The sequence below is a fragment of the Pavona decussata genome, unplaced genomic scaffold (assembly GCF_977016875.1).
Source record: "Pavona decussata unplaced genomic scaffold, jaPavDecu1.1 SCAFFOLD_131, whole genome shotgun sequence".
NCBI classification, from domain to species: Eukaryota; Metazoa; Cnidaria; class Anthozoa; order Scleractinia; family Agariciidae; genus Pavona; species Pavona decussata.
Genome location: NW_028145545.1, coordinates 897,476 through 917,612, shown reverse-complemented (window position 1 = coordinate 917,612; position 20,137 = coordinate 897,476). Strand labels below are relative to the sequence as shown.

General features: G+C 39.7%; 2 protein-coding genes across 2 annotated transcripts; one reads left to right on the top strand and one right to left on the bottom strand.

Moving 5' to 3' along the window:
* Nucleotides 1–36: 36 nt before the first annotated feature.
* Nucleotides 37–2,140, bottom strand: LOC146468400 (cilia- and flagella-associated protein 68-like). The gene is made up of 3 exons (XM_085124593.1): nucleotides 1,842–2,140; nucleotides 1,566–1,653; nucleotides 37–504 (listed from the first exon to the last, which is right to left on the bottom strand). The coding sequence occupies exons 1-3, from the start codon at nucleotides 2,061–2,063 to the stop codon at nucleotides 380–382; spliced, it is 435 nt and encodes a 144-aa protein (XP_084980719.1). The 5' UTR covers nucleotides 2,064–2,140; the 3' UTR covers nucleotides 37–379.
* A 50-nt stretch (nucleotides 2,141–2,190) lies between these two features.
* Nucleotides 2,191–19,837, top strand: LOC146468399 (cilia- and flagella-associated protein 91-like). Its single transcript, XM_085124588.1, has 18 exons — nucleotides 2,191–2,351; nucleotides 2,664–2,740; nucleotides 5,196–5,353; nucleotides 5,858–6,004; nucleotides 6,611–6,792; nucleotides 7,262–7,328; nucleotides 7,461–7,571; nucleotides 8,889–8,984; nucleotides 9,437–9,498; nucleotides 9,857–10,293; nucleotides 10,844–10,915; nucleotides 11,249–11,395; nucleotides 12,444–12,536; nucleotides 13,669–13,797; nucleotides 17,203–17,286; nucleotides 18,031–18,095; nucleotides 18,341–18,432; nucleotides 19,121–19,837. The coding sequence occupies exons 1-18, from the start codon at nucleotides 2,285–2,287 to the stop codon at nucleotides 19,546–19,548; spliced, it is 2,514 nt and encodes an 837-aa protein (XP_084980714.1). The 5' UTR covers nucleotides 2,191–2,284; the 3' UTR covers nucleotides 19,549–19,837.
* Nucleotides 19,838–20,137: the final 300 nt, after the last annotated feature.

The window sequence follows — 20,137 nt, the reverse complement described above, 5'->3', positions numbered from 1 at the left end:
ACAAACGGACAAACAAAACAAGAAAAACATTCACAATAATAAAATAAATGTGCTGCTTCTTGTAACATGCATACGAAAAACTTCAGCACCAGTTAAGTTAATTATATTATCTCTTTCATTCATTGACAAGTGCTTTATTTTTTAAAATTCATTCCCTTTAAGCAGGAATTTTAAAGAATATTTAATACAAAATGCTGATTTTTGTACAAATTAAAAAAAAAATTAAAAAGTTGCTTACAAACATTTATGAAAATTCATGTATTGATAAATGTCAAAATTCTTATTGTTGACTTCCAAATACTTGTAAAATCAGTGCGCTGTTAATCCCGTCAAGTTTAAATAAAAGCAATATTTCCCATGTGGATTAATAAATGTTGTATCATCTTTGTTTAGTGGGGTCACCAAAGGCTGCCCTGGAGGTCGTTAAGAAGGAGTTATACTGTTTCTTGAGCTTGGGTGGATCAAGCTCGGGTTGATGGGCTGGAAATGCAGTTGGTTCTCTTGCTAGAAAGATAAAAGCAATATCATCAAATTAAAAATACCTGCAGGTTTCAAACAAAAAAATATACATTTATGTCACACACAATAGAAAGGACACCATTTGTGTGGGAGGAAGGGTTGAGGAGTTGCCAAGTGTTGTCCAGAATCCGAGCGCTGCCTGCCACATGCAAGGCCAGTCAACGGGGCTAAGCTTAAGGCTCGTGTCAGGGCCTGGAAGACCGTGAGATGGGAGCCACGGAGAACAGCTGCTCGGCCCAGCAGCGTGTTCCCATGCCAAGCTCCTAGAAGGTAGATCAGCAAGGGGAAGTGGACATGGTCACTCAGTTGCCCACCCAAGCTAGCCAACCCAGGCATCGCTTCAGTGTGGAACTGGAGGGTTGGCCAGCAACACTTGTCCCCAACAACTCATTAGTTACAAGTTGCTAACAAATCTTAACTACAAATATAATTACTCTGCTCCTCACCAAGAACCAGGTACACACTCATGCCAACTCTCCCGGATTATCCGGGAGTCTCCTGGATATGGAACGAATCTCCCGGTCTCCCGTACGGGTGACTAAACCTCCCGGATAAAAGCGACTTGGCGTTTTATTTGCATCATAGGCTAGTATTTCAACTCAAATGTCCCATAAATTTAAGAAATATCGTGTCATGGCTACATTTGCATACCTGTTTTACCCAATCTGCCACAAACTTTGATGGAAACCAAAGAAAATACGCTTTTTGTCATCATTGCAATATAAACGACTTTCTGATTGGATAAATATTCAACCAATTAAAGAGCAGGACAAAAAAGCTCTAGTGTTGTGCAAATTTTGTGCCAACAAGGGGGGGGGGGGGGTAAGTGCATCAATTTTGCTTAGGGGGGAGGGTAGGGTAATAAGGGGGAGGGTGCTCAGAAGAAAAAATCTCCACATTTCAGATCTTCAGAGGTTGGCACCTCTGGGTACAGTACATAGTACGGGAGATTTTATGAATTGCTTGTAACGCAATTCGACTGTCACGCTTAGAACTTGTTTGACAGAAACAGCTGGAAACAGGAAACGTGGAAAAATGTTTCTCACCTTCAAGATGCTTTAACGCCTCTGGTACTTTATTTGTGTCTACTTTGTTGTATCCAGAGCCATAAGTTGTCCCAAAGTAGTGATTATACTGGAAATTCAAACAGTATAATTATCTTAAGAACACTGAATTGAAATAAGTCATTGGTACGTGCGAATGAAATTGAAAACACGAGTGAATGAAACTCATCAACTAGCGATGGCAGATATTCATACATTTCATTGTAAACGTGGAATATACGCTAATATAATCTAACGATCTTTCTAAATCTTTCTTACCTGTGAAGGGAGAGGTTTTGGTTTTGAAATTCTATTGATATCAAATCGCTGTTCGTTCCAGTTTCCTATGAGCGTGCTTGTGTTGTACGAACTTTCTGTATTTGTGCATCGCCAGCCGAACTGTTGAAATTTCTTCTCGTCTGTGTGATCCCACACCTCACCGTGTCCTGTTGCTCTTAGTTCACTCACAAAAGGCATAACATTCTGCGAAGCGTAAGTCATTTTGGAACAAACTTTCGAAGACAAGACTTTGGTTTTCAGTATCTTGTCGACTTTGTTGATATGACAACAAAGAGTCTTCCGCAAAAGCATGGGCTCTAGCGTGTAAACCATTTGGTCACTATGACAACAACACACAGTAACTTTCGCGCCGGCCATCTTGTTTTGACGGCATGTGAAAATTTTCCTCCACTGGTTTTGGCAATTTGTTCGGCAATCTAGCGATGTCTTCGACACAAACAGTAACGCAGGGAAAACTCCAGTCATCTAGGACTCACGACTATCTTTATGGTGAGTAAAGAAATCGCAGCTGTTTTTACCCTGACTCTTACAATTTTTGCACCTTGGAATTCTGATCAGCTATTTTAAAACCGGTTCTCGTATAAGAATCCCTTTTGGAGCCTTAACACATAAACTTAGTTTTAGGTTTTGAGACGGAAATTTTTTGGAAAATTTAATGTTTTGATCTACACTTCAAAGGTTAAACTTAAGCTTAACTTGTTTTACCATCATTTTAATACTGTACAAATTACTTGAGGTTCTAGTAATAAGTAGTAGTACATGTATCTCTTTTGCTCACAACTTAAACTTGTTACATTTTAGATCCTTTATATACATTGTCAAGCGACAGGGACCATGCCAGATCTACATTTAAGGCTCATACAGGAACTGACAGAATTGTAAGTATAGTGCAAAAAAACAACTCTATAACCTTCCCAATATTGCATTGAATTTGTTATTTGGCAATTTTAGAAGTGTCATGCTTTCCACACCAGACTGACATACTGTAAATTTGGAGATTTAGTCTCTTTTAAAATAACAAGCATTATTGTATTTGTCAAGTTAAAATGGTGAGCAATTAAAAACATTTTATGCTATGAAAATTTCATGTAAATTACATGAAATTTTATATTTCACCCATACCTGAAGGGATTACTTTTACTATAACATTATTTGTCAAGTTAAAATGCTGAGCAATTGCAAACAAGCTTGTGCTCATCTTTCAAGGATCTTTAAGGATCCTTAAAAATCTGCATGAAGATCTCTAGAAAAGATCTTAAAAATCTTGCTAAAGATCATCAAGGATCCTCCAATTTCTTGCCAAGATCGTCAAGGATCTTCAAGGATTCTTTAAGAATCTTCCCAATGCAAAATTTTGGAAAGATCCTCAAAAAGATCCTTATTTATTCCTGCCAAGATCTTCAAGAATCCTAAAGGGTTTTGAGGGACTCTTATGAAGATCAGTCTATATTTATTCCTGCAAGATCCTTAACAATCTTGAAGGACCCTATAGGATCCTACATTGTACAATGATCCTCAAGGATCCTTATAGTTTCTTGTCAAGTTCCTCAAAGGTCTTTAAAGATCCTCAAAATTCTCACTGAGATCCTCAATGATCCATAATAAAATAATAAAACTGGAAATGATAGACAGTATGTTTTAGTGTGGTTGCACCATCCAGCTCTGACATTATGGATTCCTCCATAATGGGGATACCTCTCTATTACAGACAGTTCTGCTGGTCCTGCCTCTATAATAAAGAAGCATCTGTGAATTGCAGACGCTTGGGTCAGAGTGTTCCTTTGGTGCCTGACCTTTAGAATCTAATACAAGTACGAGTACGACTACGAGTTTCTCCAATAAACAAAGAGTGCGCGCGCGTGAACCAGTGTCATTTTGGCGGGAAAACATGATAGCTGTCGTCATTTTACTACGAGTTTTTGTAAGAATCTCGTAGTGGCGAAAACGAGTCCTCGAAACGTGGGTGATCTCGTCTTTTTGGAAACACGAAAGGGCTTAACTATCATCATTCAAACCAACTGCGTCAAGTTCGTCGTTCGTAAAGAGTGAAATGAAACTTTCTGTGATATATCTGTTCTTAGTACTTCGCTACAATCTTGAAGTCAAATCTCGTAGTCGTACTCGTACTCGTACTCGTACTAGAATCTGAAGGTCTCTATTAAAGAGGTTCACCTGTTCAGGGCTTCTGATAGGGTGCGGAAAAAATTTGGAAATTATGCGGCACTTTTAAGTCTCATTATGCGGCAAGAAGGGCCTATTATGCGGCAAATTATGCGATTTCATTTTAGCTAATTTAACCTTGTTTTATTAGGTCTAAGAGGAGCACAATCCATGTTTTGCTGTTCAAGAAGCAATTAGAGCACAAAGAAATGAATAAACAGCTGATCAGAAATAAATCATTTGTTGCCTCATTTCAAATTATTGACAATCAGATATTGCTAATTTGGCCAAGTCAGCGTTTGTTGCTTCCCACCCGCATTTTTTTCCGTGTTCCGCTTGTGTGACTCAGCTTTAAGGTGCTTGTCAACCACAAACTTTCAAAGATGATCAACCACTATGTTGCACGAAGAGCAAAACATCCAGGAAGATCGAAGGAGACTGCTTGCAGAGTAAACAACAGACCATTGTCAACATGAAACGTTCCTTCGGAGTACTTTCTTGCCCTGTCTTTCGCCAAAATATTTACAGGAAGGTGCGATCTTTTTTTTCTCCTGCGAAGAAGCGCTCGGCGTTTTAACAACAAACTTATCCATAATGGGGATGTTTGTTTCTATTAAAACAAAATAACTACATATTGCAAGCGACTATCGAGCAGTTTTCCATCTTAAAAATATATCAATGATTGTGATTGGTGTATTTACATAAAAGGATTGTTTATTCCGTGCCAATGATCGCTCCCTTAATATTGAAAACCAGCACCAGGTCCCCAGCATGTAAAATGAAGCATAGAACGCCTGTTTGTTCGCATAATCAACGAACAAACACTTCCAGGTGATTTTTGACGCCTTTTGAAAGAAAAAACTCCTTGAGATAACGTTTATATTATCGGAAAACTTAACAATAAGCGAGATTTTTGCTCTTTTTTTCTTAAATTGTGCGATTTTGTATAAATTCTGCGATTTTTCATGAATTATGCGATTTGTTGCGATTTTAGGCCAATTATGCGAAATCGCAACATCGCATAATATCAGAAGCCCTGCCTGTTACCATACTCAGGCCATTTAAAACACAATATTATTATGGCTTGGTGCAACTTAATTTACCAATCACTAGGTTTCATAAGATAAATCTACATTCTTTCTGACGTTGTTTGCTTTGCTTTTGTTATCACAGAAAAGGGTCCCGCACTTCAAGACAATGTTTAGTGACCTTCGTCACTACCCTAGATACGGTATTCACTTGGAAGTGACCGACCCAGTGCCCAAGTTTATGCCTCGTCAGTGGCGGGGATATGCTGAACAGGATAGACAAGCTCTTATCAGATATACCACGTAAGCAAGTTTTGGAAACTAAAATAAAGATAAAAAACAGTTTCTGTGTTTCTGTGAAGCTATAGAGATACTGGTACTGCACATGTAGAAGTTGTGAGAATGTGATAGTTAAGAACGATGTATTTTTCAGTGAATGACACAAGCACACTCAGTAAAAGGAAATCCAAGTGCTTCTATCGGGAGTAGAACCCAAGACCTTCTGAATACTAGTTGGGTTGCCATACCACTGAGCTACAGGGGACTTGTGGGAGCTACATGTATTAGTCCATTAAACCATAGGTTCATGGGACATTTAACATCCTGCATACACAGTACACGTATGTACTGCCAGGATTTGAATGTCAAATTTGTGTGGCATATGCACAATGGAATAAAGTGATGGTGTATTTTTTTAAGTCTTGTGGTGAATGAATGAGAATGATGTATTACTCAGTGGGTGACACAGGCATGCATACAGTGTATTTGGTAGTTTGTTTAAGTTTGTTTTTCTCTATTCACACTCAGGTTTAATTATGATCCAACTGTTCAAGTTCCTGCTAAAGAGTATGCCCATGTACCAGTTTCTGGGAGGGACAGGTACAAGTTCTTCCGCAGACCAATCATTCCATTCTTACAGCAAGTTCCTCCAGACGTCCTTCTTCAGTCATCCAAGTAAGTAACAGCATATAACTATGTGTCTTTAAATTGATTCACGGGTGTGTCTATGCTTCAGATTTTAATTCAGATATAAACGCCCATGCCCTTTGAGGTCTCAAAGATCCCCTCCCCTCTAGCAGGCAGCAGCATGCATTTACTGGATGGAGAGGGGTGGTGGTAAGGGTCTTCCATACAAAAGTGTTTGGGGTGATTGTAAATTTTGCAAAACCTGTTAAAACTAAAATGTACTGGAACCTCAAGTTTAGGTGTGGCTCAAATGCATTTATAAATAAGTAATTTTTTTGGCTCAATAACCAAAAAGGTACTGTGATAAGTAAACTCTAATGCTGCTCGTTTTACATTTTAGCCCTAAACACTACCAATCCACAGATTTTACCCAAAACAGGTATTATGGCCACCCCTGAGGCTGCTGTTGTTTAAAGGTTCCAATTTAATAAAGTGACAACAACTAAATTTGTTATCAATATACATGCAGAGCTGTTATAGGAAAATATAAAACAATCTGTAGAATAATCATATCAAATTTGTATACAGTCATGCTTGTAGTTAAGGTAATAATAATTTCATTAAATTAACATTATATTGGACTACTTTGTTTAGATTAGATCCACTTGCTGCCCCTGAAATGGAAGCAGAGAGGCCACCAACTCCAGCCACACGAACAGTAGAAGTACAAACAGACTACAGAGATAGTGAGACACAAACAGATCCATACACTCCGGAGTATGTGGTACGACCAGGCTCACAACCGGAACTGCTGACACTGGCTACACTTTCTTATGGTAAGTACATGTAACACAATCACACATAATGTCTAATATTCTGAAACTGAAGGGGTACACAGAATATTAGGCCTTTTTTTATTTTGATGTAAGATCAAATTCTCCCTTTGTTTCATAAATGAATAAAAGACAATTTGGAAGGAGAATCTAGCAGGCATCCCTCTGAGGTGGATTGGAGTGCAATTTCTGCTCTTAACTAGCTAGCCTTATAGTACACTCAACAAAATTACTCAAAACTAATTGGCCAAGAGCAATGCAATTTCAACTGTAATTCCAAACTGTACTCTGTAGGGGTTACCTATTATGTTTCCATGACAATGGCACATGAATAAAGCCACCTATGATAACACAAGAACAGCACACACACCTATTAATCACGAATTGTTCGAGAAAGTCATGCGATTTCTTAGACAGAGTACTGCTATGACACTGTCATAATTCTTAATCCAGGAATTATCCTTTCATACAGGTCATGGCCTGCCAGCAGGTTTGGCAGAGGTAGAGATGATTGAGAGAGCCAGAGCTAAACGAGCTTGGTAAGACTCACCTTTGTTATGGGATGTTCTTCTTTTGTGCTTTTGTTTTCGAACACATCTAGTTATTAAAATGGAAACACAAGAACTGCCAAACAGATTCCTTTTTATTGAGTGTTCCTGTGCTGTTTGTAGGGAGGCAACCCTTCCAGCTCTAAATGACATGGAGAATCTGGAAAAACGGAAAAAGATGATGGATGAGCAAGAGAGAAGAGAGTGGTCTTTTAGAGAACAAGAAATTGAAAAGTAAGAAGGGAACTTTAGAATCAATGAAGTCTTCATAAAAAGCTGTAAATAATTAGGCAGCAACAGTGTAAATGTAGTTTAACTAAGTTAACGACAAAGATTGGTTAGTGGTCGGTGTTAGATGTCATTAGTGTATGCTCGTGTTGGTCATGCAGTCACACTCAACAGGCATTTGGAGCTTTGTCAGCTGGATTGTACTGTTTTAGTGCAGGTGTCTTGGTACCTATCCCCTTCCCTCCCAGCTTTCTACTGTTTGTCAGTGTGATGCCTTGGGTGCTTGGATGCCTACCCTGGGGGCTCATGGCTGGATTGTAGGGATACCAGCCAATTGGGACTCGGTACTCCGTCTAAGGGCTGGCTGGCACCCAACCTTCACTTAGAGATTTTCAAAGTTTATCCTGGTAGTATTGTTGGTTGCGGCTACAACTCACAAGAGAAATTGCATGGTCACGATGGCTTTAATTTTGAATTTCAATTCCATTAACTAGGAAAGCAACTACATGTACAGTACTGCTCAAAAGTAAGTTACTAGTCTTGTCTCGTTTCTCTCGAGACGCAACTCTTGTCTCTCGAGACGAGAATCGTGTCTCGCGAGAGGGTGGTAACTTACTTTTGAGCGGTACTGTATTAATGTTGACCAGAAGTGGATTTGGTGTATAGATATGCTTTTCAGTTAATTTGATTGTTCTGATTGGTACAAAGTAATTTACTTTTACCATGGTTAAATGAGGTTTCACATAAACATAAGTACCAACCAACTCACTTTGTCTGGCAAACCTTTGAATGTTTATACTGTGATGGTTTGGAAGCAAATAATGCCTTCTTTGATACCCACACAAGTAATGTTTTCACATCATCATTTCTTATCAGGAGACAAACTAGAAAGGGAAAACCTCATTTATCTCCTTTTCACTTGGATTTGTGAATAAATGGCTATTATTGTTATTATAATTATTATTATTATTATTAAAATTATTATTATTATTATTATTATTATTATCATTTTGTTGATGCTTCTATTAAGCTACATCTGGCAGTGATCAACATTGTGTACAGGTGTCAAAAATGTTAATGAAAGGTCTCATTAATTGCCGATGGGCAGCTACACTGTACAATTTGTAACATTAACTAGCAACTTCAGATTTTGTGAGCAGCCTATATTTCAGTGAAAAAGCTCACCGTCACGTGTTAAATAAACCTGTGTAAACACTCAATTTGCTGAGCCGCCTACATGAAAGTTTCTTGATCTGCACTGTCTACTCTGAAACTTAATGCCAACCCTAACTAACTCTCTCTTGACTTCCTTTCAATTGAAAGATTACAAGAGGCAAGACTTGAAGTGTTGAAGCGAATTCTTGAGCAAAGAGAAGAGGATCATGCTGAACTCAACACCAAGAGACTCGATAGATTATGGTCAGTTTCTGCTCTACTCTGCATGAACTACATGTACAGTGTACTTTGTTTTACAAAATACCTTAAGTTTTGTCCTAGATTAAACATTTAAATAGTAATACATTTTACAAGAGTAAAGGAACAAACAAACCACACACAGATTATGAGGCTGGGCAAGATATCAATAAGTTTATCTCGCAATAAAGATGGAAAGCAAGTTTGATGAAACATTGAAGAGACCTGCTCATGTACAGAGCGTAGACTGATAGGGTAGAAAACAACAACAGAGGGAAGCCTCGCTACAAAAAACGATGATTTCCTAACGTCGCTTGAAGTCACTAGAAGGTAACGTTTTCGATCGTTTTTAAATATGAATGAAAACAGATAGGTGTGGATAAAAACAAATACAGCTTATGATATGTATAATAGGGGACGAGAAGGTTAACATTAATATATTTTTATGTTCTATTCAGGTCGAACAAACAGCAGGAAAAGGAGAGAAAGTTTACTAGAATCCAAACTGAACATATCAAAAGTGAGTTACCAGTAGAACAAAAATATATCATTTTATTTAATTGTCAGTACTGCATTTAGCGTAGAGCCCTAATTGGGGACTCTCTCTAGATCGAATTGGAATTTGGGAATGTTGGTTTTTAAAAGAAGAGGAGAAAACTGGAGTACCCGGAGAAAAACCTCTCGGAGCAAGGACGAGAACCAACAACAAACTCAACCCACAAATGACGTTGAGTCCAGAATCGAACCCGAGCCACATTGGTAGGAGGCGAGTGCTCTCTGCTGCGCCATCCCTGCTCCCGAACAATTCATTCGTTTTTCAAATTTTACATCAGCTGAGCAGGTTATTAAACACGCAATGATGTATTCTTCTTTCACAGCTGTGAGAAAACTGAACGAAAAGCGACGAACAGTGGAAGGCAAACTGGAGCGCCGAGAAATAGTCAAAGACTACTCCAACTACGAATCCCAGACATATGCTCCCATGTCTCGAGTGGGTGTGTTCCTGGATCGGGGATCGGAGCAGTACAATGTCAAGAGCTACCACCTAAACACCTACCAGGGACTGCTAGAGCTGGAGGCCTCCCTCCCTGACTTTGTCACCCAACCCAGGATTCAAGCTCCGAAGCCTAAGTCCAGTGGCAAGGGAGGATTTGTGAAGAGGAGGCAACGGCGCCAGAGGGAGTTGGAAGAAGTGGCTAATGCCATTGAGCTGGCCAAGAGGCCACCTGAGCCAGACAAGCCGCTCAAGTTTTTGGTGAAGGTGGAGAAGCCGATACCGCGGCCGCCTACTCCCTCTGTGGAGGTTCCGTCACAGGTAGAAAGATCAACATTTTTCTTGTAAAATTGTGTAAAGTGGATATATTTGATATCTCTGTAGTTTGGACGCCTTCTGTTCCCAAAGTTGTGCCTTTTTGGATGAAAACAGCCAAGGAAGCAATGTAACGAGGCAATCTTGAGTTAAAGCACAAAATGATATGCAACGTGTGTGAAGCGTATGAGAAAGGAAATAGACTAGCCAAATCTTTGTCGCTCTTAATTCCTTCTTCGAGGACACTCAAATTTTAAAGTTAAAATCATAACGCATCACTGTACGCTTGCGTTTAATACTACCACAACCAACAAACGTTGTCAAACAAACGCTGCCGGAAAAATGCATAACAAATGGATAAGGGGGTTAGTTCATAAAGAAACTGTGGTGTTGCGTTGCTCGGGAGAAGAAACGAATGTTTAGTTTATCAACAGAGTTGACAACTTAAAGTAAATTGGCCACGAATATATGCTATAATGCACAGTACAGTGTACCCTTTGATGAACTTTCCCGATCCTCTTATCTCAACCTCACATTTTTCGTTTGTTTCGTTCAGATTGAAGAGGAAGAAGAACTGGCTCTAATTTTCTTACAGAAAGTTCTCCGTGGTCGCGCTATCCAGAATATGGTAAGCTATCGACATTGCCGAACTCCTCAGTTTTACCTAAAATCAATTCTAGCCCCATCAACCCTTCGTTGTTTTGTTTGTTTGGAGTTTTACCAGCCCTTGACCCTGATGGTCTTTGAAGAGGTTTAATAATGCTGTTGTCAAACAAAGCTACCCCGTGGCCGAGGAATAAAACAAAATCTTTGCCACGTAAACATGATCGACCACACTCTTTCTAAATCACCATTCAGATTGGTCACACTTTTTCACCGTGAAGTAGAGCTTTGATTGTGTCCTTTAGCGTTTGTTTGCTCGTCAGTAGAAGTGAGTAACTCGTCTTTTTCTTCTCTTTAGATGTTTGAAGGAAAGGAAAAGCGCTTGGAGCTGATTCAGGAGTTACGCAGTACGCATGCACTTCAAGAAGCTGGGCAGCTGGAAAAGAGAAATGAACGACAGGCCGTGCTTAGCATACAGAGGCAAAGGAGATTGGACACTAACAAGGTATCCCCCACTCCCCCTTCCTTCTCCTCCCCAGCAAACGAATGTCCCACGATTTTACAAACTTCCTGGTAGGTCACTGGGAGCTCTAATTTGTGATATAACGAACCTCCCTACGATGTTGATCGATTCACTGCTATAAAGTGGACCATCCGCTGAAATGCCGAGACTCCCGCTTCTAGTTAACAATTCAATTCTATGAAATCAAGTCATATATAAGCTTAGGCGCCGGACACCAAATTGGCTATTGAGTTTACGCATGTACCACGAGACTGAGTGGAACGGTTCTTTAATAATAACCTAACCACAGGATAAACTGTGCCGGTTACCAGAATGACAATGAGGGAAAACGAGTGGGAAAAAGTGCAATTTTCTTATTTCTTTTGACTCTACAGTTAAATAGGAGAGAAGCGGAAAAAAGATTAAGCCCATCAATGTAGTTCTGTGAGCGCCTTAAAAACAATAAACAAACAAAAGCAAAAGCAAAACAACAACCGCAACGTTTGATTGGGTGGAACATTAACTTAAATGCCAAGGCCAAAGCGAGGCAGGGAGTGGCGACTTATTCAAAGGGTCCCGAAGTTCCTTGATCAATAACATAATAACATTAAGGGGAAGATCGTTGCAGTCGTTAGATGCTCTTAATACGAAACTGTACGTATAGGTTAGGGGGTTAGTTTGTAAAGAAACTGTAGTGCTACGTCGGTGGGGAGTACAAACAAATGTTTGGTTTATCAACAGTTGATAACTAAAGGTAAATTGGCCACCGTAAAGAGATTCGTGTGCTGACGTTTCGAGTGTTAGCCCTTCGTCAAATCTTTTCGCTCTGTACGTATAGGTGTTACTTGTAGTTTTGGGACCTAGCACAATAAAATTTCTTGCGATGAAACTGCCTAGTATTCCTGTGTTTTGCGGAAGGACGAATGAATAGTATACTTAATTGAAACTCCCGACAGAACGGAAGTTTTTTTCTTTGGTAAATTCTTCCACACAATATATACATTTTTAGGGAAACGGTCACTAACCCTTTGTAAAATGTTTTATTTTCCAGGAGTCTTTTGTTGAAGAAGCGCTGGCCCAGATGGAGGGGTCAACCCTTGCTGACATGTTTGACTTTTTGAGCAAGGAGCTCATCCGCCTTCAGGTAAGTCACAGTGGAATAAAACTTGCCTATGTTACGTAAGGCAAATTTAGACTCAAATAAAATAAATAAATCCGCTAAACACATTGACACTCAAATAAAGTGAGTCACTTTATTTGAGTGTCAATGTGTTTAGCGCAGAGCACTAATTGGGAACACTCTCCAGATCGAATTGGAATTGAGAAATGTTGGTTTTTGAGGAGATGTGAAACCCGAAGCCTCTCGCAGCAAGGACGAGAAATGAGATTTGAAAGAAATGGATTTGGGGGACGCCATCTCAGAATTAGAGACATTTGTAAAGGAATTTGAGCGACCTTTGACAGGTCACAGCCTGGTTACTATGCTATGCAATGAAACAGAACCAAACTTTGTAAACTTACTAATTTTTATATGATCTTTCTGGCGATGGCGTTCATTTCTTCATATGACGCAATATGAACAATGTCTAAACTGGTGCCCTGTCCTTTAATGAACTTCGGAATGGGCAATACTTAGGATACATCTTAAACACACGCAAAAAAAAGCTTGGGAGGGCTTCCTAATCTGGCGCCGAATCCCTTGTTCTTTTCAGTAACGGCGAACAATCGTCACCAAAGGGAAAAAAATCACATAACATGTTCATAAAATGTTTTCTTTCTTCTTTGTCTTGTTTATAGATTTGTTTGCTTGTCTTTGATTGTAATACTCTTATCGAAACTCACGCCTTCCTTTGTAGTAATCTAACCAATTATTTATCTATCCACAAAGGCATTTCTGTCCATAACAACGCCATAATTTTAAAGCTTACGGTCAGATTATCTCAGCGAATGAAAGCCAATAATAAAACTATAATTTGAATAGTTGTGGTCAGATTTTTTCGGCGAATCAAAACCAAGCGTTCAAACCACATGTTTTTGCGTCCGTAGACATTTTATTGATTGGTAACCTTTTAGATTTGTTTTGGAAAATTTTAAAAAAAACTTTTCATTACTACTTTACACATAAACACAACCACAAACTGAGATTTTTCTTGTTTAATGGCTTCAAAACCGAGTGTTGTGGTTGAAGGTTTTAGTTGTAGCTAATACTAGCCGCCAAGAGAAATCCTTATTTAATTGGAATGAAAAACCGAGTGTTATGGTCCATCGCGTTTTAGGAAGAGAGGCGCATCCACGCTTTCGCCATGTTGGCCGAGCGGCAGAGAAGAATCCGCGAAGCCGAGGAGAGCGGGCGAAGACAGCTCGAGGAACGACGAAGACGCGAAGAGGATGAAATCTTTAAACAGGTATGGATTGAGATTTAAATCAAGCGATAGTGATACCGGACGAAAATTCAAACTCTCTCCCACTCGCTGGTTTGATGGCTAATTTTCATCGTAAAACATCCGTGCGTTCCCTTCGATCGGCTTCCGTGCGCTTCCATCGAATCGTTCAGTGTTCAAAATACTGTCGCTTTTCGTTTACCCCCATCAAGTCCTGTGTTTTGACCCCTCATCGGCTCTTGTTGACATGTTCACGTGTTTTGATTGAGAAATGGTCCTCCAGTACCAAATGATCATACTTTAAACAGCTTAACAATATTAAAAAAAAACTACTTAATTCGTTTATTTTCAGTTCGGAATCGCTAGATTGCAATGCCATACGAGAATTGAATCAGTTGAAAAAAAGCGAAGGCGACATACAAACCGTTTGAAGCTTGAAACAATAAAGAATAATTCAGATATTGAGATTATGTTGTCGTTGCCGGAGCTGGTCTACACTAGCGGTTATTGGTATATTTCTTTGTGGCTGGCCAATAAAACTTTTTTCCCGAACCTTGGCCAAAATAACGATTAAACTTTTTATTCCACTTCCAGAATCGTTTCTCAATAGATTGTTTCATATTTTAAACATTCAAATAACCATGTCAAACTTAGACTACCCCTTATTTCTAAACAGATCGAAAAAACTCCCTGAGCATGATAATTCTATTTCTCCAGTTTATATTGCTATAATTTTTGACTCTACTGGTTTAATTTAAACGATCGGCGAAGCTGTTTTTGTTTTTAACGTATTCGTCTTTCACTTGCGTGTGCGGCTTTGTTCGTAAAATTCGAACGCGTCGTAAAATTTCCCAATTGAGTTTTATTTTAATGCAATGATACGTTGAAAAGCTTAAATTGCAGTAGCAAATGACATTGAGGCGAGAATTTAGTGCTGGCAGATGTTCAAAGGCTTTTGTTTTCTTTAAATACTGGAAAACAAAATACACTAATAATTCTTGTACATAGTATCTAATCTGAAAAATTTCTTTCAAACAAACACACCACATCACATTTCTTTCTTGTTTGTTTATATAATTATTCACTTTGTGGCAAATATAATTGTTTCTTTCTCCACCCCCAGAAATGTTTAATTATGTAGTGCCCTTAGTTTTATTGAACATTGAACAAGTTTAAATTCACTTTGGCAAGCAAAGATTAATTAGCAAATAGGTTGTAAAAACCTCATACGTCACCATTTAGGATTTAAAATGTTAATTACCAACAGGACAAATCGATAGCTTATGAAAGGGATTTTTAATCCATAAACTGTTCAAAGTATATTAACATCAGTTTAAAATACTTAAAGGGGAAGTATCACGAAAATTTTATGTCATTTCGAAACCCCAAAATGTTTGTCTGACAACAGAAACAAAAAAAAAAAATAATTGTCTAGTTTTGTTATAAATTATCACTCCAGTGCAATAAAACTGTCGATTAGTGCCTCTGGCCAGAGACAGGGTAGGCCGGTATGGATTGAAACTTGAAAAATGTTAGGCTAATGTTTTTCAAGTTTTGGTATTTTTGTTTCCAAAATGCGCTAGAACAGATCACGAGTTGTTCCTGTCAAGAATTGAGTTGATTTCTCTCCTCTCGTTGTTCTAGAATTATATTGTAGCAAAGGGAAGGTCTTATTTCACCATTTTTAACAAAAGAGGTCAAAAACCCCACGATACTTTCCCTTTAAACGGTTTATTTTCGAGAAGCTTTCAGATGGCGATGACTTGTTCCAGAGAATTGCAAAATTAAATGGCATCAGAAAAGAACCCTTCTTTATAAATTGTAAAAATTACAAAAGATTGGAGTGATCACGTTTACGACAAACGCGAAACGGCAAAAATAGGTATCTTCAGATCAGAGGACGAGTACGACTTTCAATTTTCAAATCAGTCACATCCCCAGAACTCTCGCTCCTTCCCGTTGTTTACCAGCAGATAAGGAGATCCTAGAAACAAGATTGGTGTGACAAGTGGTTATCTAAACCACGCAAACTAGATTTGAAAAGTCGTACTTGTACCCCAAGGTTCTGGGAACGAGGATGAACATACATGTAGTCAATAGACCATTTCCGAGTTGCTGTGAACCTCGCTATCAAAGCGAGGCTAAGTATAAAAACTTTTCATATGAAAATTAGTTTTGTTTGCATATGAATGAAACTAATTTTCATGACAAAAACGTTGCACTTAACCTCGCTTTCATAATGAGGTTCAAAGCAACTCGGAAATGGTCTATTCTTTGTGACGAGAGAAACGCGACAACCTTGGTCGCACATTAAAAAAGACCTGTGTTTATTCTTGGTTTTCACGTGACGTCACCAAATTCTAGAATTCAAAACTGGGAGGCCTACAAAATTTTTACCTTCATTCAAGGGAAGATTACCTAAGAATATGCCTGTTCACAATTTCTTAGCTCGGTGTCGTGCTTCCTTTTGAAAATAGAACAGTTTCAATTTCCGAGTTTCCATCGTGCGTGACATCAGGAGGACGGCCGTGACAGAGCTTTTCCGTATCTTAAAAATGACTCCTCGGGTGATTTTCAGCATTCTAAACAATTTATTTTTGAGGAGAAATATTAATCTAAACATTCGAAAATTTACAAGGGCAAACAAACCTCTTTTCTGGCAAAAGTGAACTCCAGATGTTTTTTCCTATTTCCGGCCGCCATGTTTGTGCCCCTCAGAGGGACACAAACATGGCGTCTCCAAACTAAGCTCTATAAATTTATGTGGAACATTTTGTCAAATAACTCGAGTACGGAATGCCGCACAGACCTGACACTTGGACAGATGCCTTATTAATTTATCCTCTATACTATGTCAATTTCTTGACTTCATTCATGGAATGGTTTCGATTTTTTTTTTCAATGGCGTGACAGTGAAAACCGAGAATTGCGTGTGTGTCAGTGCTCTAACAACTGGGCTGGTTCATTTACTAGAAGCGCTTTTCATTTGTCAGAATGGTCTGCTAAACAAGCCAGTTCGTAAACATAATGTATCAATTTGAAGGATAAGTTTTACCCTACTCCTCGTTCGAATTTCTTCAAAATAGCGCGTACCCTTTTCTGAGTGATTATATTTCAAGATTCATGGAAAGCGGAGCAGCCGTTCTATGTCTCGTCACGCAACGTGGGGAAGAAAGTTGCGTGACGAGACACAGAACGGCTGCGAGGGAGGACTACCTAACCCTTGGCTCGTTTACAACATACCTTACGTACGTCGATCAGTCCTGTACAGTGTCCAGCTTGATCATGAAAGGCCAATCTTGTTTCGCGTACAGAACAGCCCTTGTGCCTGTGTCACGCCCGTTTTGACTGCTGCTTGCGTTACAGGTTCTGTTACGTTAGTTCATAGTCGAGCCAGTTGTCTTACATTTAGCTGTGTCATACTTTCAGGTCGTCAAGGTTCATCAGTCAACTGTTGATACCTACCTAGAGGATATCATCATGGGAGCCATCGACAAGACAGCCGAGGAACAGGTGAGCTGTCGTTTGTTTGCGGTACCGTTGAACTCTACCTTGTGAACTGGTTATCGAGGCCGTTTGCTTCGATCAAACAGCCGCCATCTTGGTTTGTAAACGAGCGCAACCTGACGAGGGGGACCACCCTCGGTAGTTTTGGCGCTCTTCCCAGGTTTCGCTCGCCAATACTAACCAAGATGGCGACAGTTCGATCGAAACTTACGATTTCGACAATCACAGGGGTGCGGGAGAAAATAGGACTATAAATAGTCTACTCTACCAGCTAAGAGTGTCAGGAAACCGTTGGGGGTTTTTTTTTTGGTTTTTTTTTATGGGGAGGGGCTTAGGCTGTTTCCGTTCGAGATAATTGTTACTTACTCCCTTCTCGCCGAGGATTCCATTTTTCTTAAATGGCCCCTCCCCTTCCCTCCTTAAAAAAAAAAGAAAAAGAAAGAAAGAAAGAAAAGTAGGCTAAGCTTCGCATAAATTAAAAGAGTTTCATTTATCACGACTTTAAATTGAATCCATGACCATAAGACAGCCACCTTCTTTATTTTTTGACATGACCCCGCTCCCCACCCGCTTTGAAGACAATGTTTTTTTTTCCACACTCCCCTTCCCAGATCCCACCCCATCTGAAACAAAATGACAGTGCACTTTTTTGTCATCAGTGTCTTTGCTTTGGGAACTTATACGCCTGACTTTGTAGGGACATAAAGGTAATGTAGTTATGCTCATTAGGTTTTTTATCTTTCGGAACAGGCCCGTAAAGAAATCCAAGAGCAGGCAGAGAAGATCAATCAGATAGCCTATGACATGGAGAAAACGTAAGAAATGCAGTTTTCAAATACTTCTATTAAGGCAAAGTAAAACGGGCAAACCTTTGCCCGTGTAACTTGACCTGGGAACATGATTGACAATTTCGAAATTAAAACTCCCGGAAAGAGACGCCTGTATCTGAACTTACAAATGGAAACGTTTAATCTGTTTTCCAAAGTTTTTTTTCGCAGTGGTTTTGCTGTAATTCCAAGGTAACTGTGTTCCTTACGTTTCTGTTATGTTGTCTCTGTAGGCGAACTAAGCTGCAGTCTGAGGAAATTGTTGCCGAGCTTGTCAGCTCTTTCCTGTTACCTGAAGTACAGAAGATTACTATGCGAGAAAACGGTAAGAGCGATGGAGTGAATGAACATTATACACTGCAAAATTTTAATGCAAGCCCCTCCGAAAATAATCAAGCTCCCCCCCCCCCCCCCACCCCCATACCCATCCATTTTTCTAAGAATAGGCCAACCCAGTAAATGACCCACTTTTTTGCGGGTACAAATATGGTATCCATGTGACAGCCATACTTGATCTCGGAAACTCTCGCGAAGACGACAGTCAAGTGTGTCACGGGACAAAATAATCCACCAATCGTGGAGTAATTTGCAGCTTGTGCCAGGGCTTTTGCCGTCGTCTGCCTTTTCAATATCGCGAAGACCTTGGGGACGTCCTTGTAGGTTGGGCTTAAACACAAGGAAAAAGCTACAGAACATCACGGGACCACAAGGTCTTTGTTGGTGTGGACATATGGGTAAGCCTGGGTGTTTTTCCATTTTCATTGGGGATTAGCCTTGATTTTGCATTTTAAAGCGGTTTGAAGCGAAAAACGGGATATCCCTACTATTTGTTATCTTATACATTTCTCACTTCGTCTGTGTAATATAATTCATGTTGTTTTTCCACTGATGCCAAGCTGCAGGAGGTTGAAAGATTATTAAAACCCTGAGTACTCAGGTTAAGAGGTGCCTTGGGACCTCTATGGGAAATGTAAGGTCTTACTAATCATGATTGTTTCATTTATGACTCGCAGTGAAACGAAGCCAACGGAAGCATCTTTTAGCGGCCCACAGGATCATCCATGGTGAAACCGAGTCCATCATGGAACAACAACCACAAGCAGAACCGGCGAAGCAACAGAAACAACCCGAGGAGACCCAGGAACAACGAGACTCATCCCGACCGCCCTCGGGACAACAAGTCTCGTCCCGACCTCCCTCGGGACAAAAGCCGTCGTCTTCGAGGCCTGCGTCTGGAAAATCGCAGAAATCCGACAGCGGAAGCCCAAAACCACAATCCCGAACTGCTAGCCCGAAGTCCGAACAGTCCTCGAGGGCGGGTTCGGCGAAGTCTCGTTCTTCTCGTTCAAGCTCGGCGAAGTCTCGACCTGGCTCGGCGTCTTCTCGTGCATCGGCGGGGGCGTCGAGTGCTGCAGACGAAGCTTCGGAGCCTGCCTCTTAAAGAAGACACGTTGCAATAGAGAATTTGTATTAAAATAATTGTCACTGTTCAGACGTACTATCTGTTTTCGTGTTGATGTGTTCTATGCTGCATTACAAATATCAGTAGAAAGTTATGGTCCACGGCTCGTTGTTCTGTTTGGTTGATATCTTATGCGAGCAAAAAACAATCTATGATTAAACTATAATCAGAGGGTTCTTAGCCTCTTATTGTATTCAAGAAACTTTATTGTCCTTCGCAATATGCTGTACAATGTATATATTGTGTAAATAAACTGTCTGAGATCTTATCATTGTATGTTGAGAGGGAGTGTCTACCTTATCTCTTTGTTTGAAGAAGGCGCCTTCTTTTGACATGAATTTATCGGGACCCTCTCTTAGTGAGGGTTTCTGGATTTTGTGTTAAAATTAGATGATGATGATGATGATGATGATAACTGTCCTAACTGGCCTGTCGTAACGGCCAATGGGAAAATATAAGCAGACGTTGCCACTTATGGTTATATTTCTTTTTCTTTATATAATTAAATGCTCCTTACTGGGTGAAAACGTTTCCATCCGAAAGTGGAATAAAAGCGTAACCAAAAGAG

Excerpts from the sequence above, each read along its gene's own strand:
- LOC146468400 (XM_085124593.1), bottom strand. The coding sequence starts at position 2,063 with ATGACTTACGCTTCGCAGAATGTTATGCCTTTTGTGAGTGAACTAAGA. Across the intron at positions 1,654-1,841 it reads CAAAACCTCTCCCTTCACAG|TATAATCACTACTTTGGGAC; the intron begins GTAAGAAAGATT and ends TTGAATTTCCAG. Across the intron at positions 505-1,565 it reads GGCGTTAAAGCATCTTGAAG|CAAGAGAACCAACTGCATTT; the intron begins GTGAGAAACATT and ends TTATCTTTCTAG.
- LOC146468399 (XM_085124588.1), top strand. The coding sequence starts at position 2,285 with ATGTCTTCGACACAAACAGTAACGCAGGGAAAACTCCAGTCATCTAGG. Across the intron at positions 10,294-10,843 it reads CTGTGGAGGTTCCGTCACAG|ATTGAAGAGGAAGAAGAACT; the intron begins GTAGAAAGATCA and ends TGTTTCGTTCAG. Across the intron at positions 17,287-18,030 it reads ACAAGACAGCCGAGGAACAG|GCCCGTAAAGAAATCCAAGA; the intron begins GTGAGCTGTCGT and ends CTTTCGGAACAG.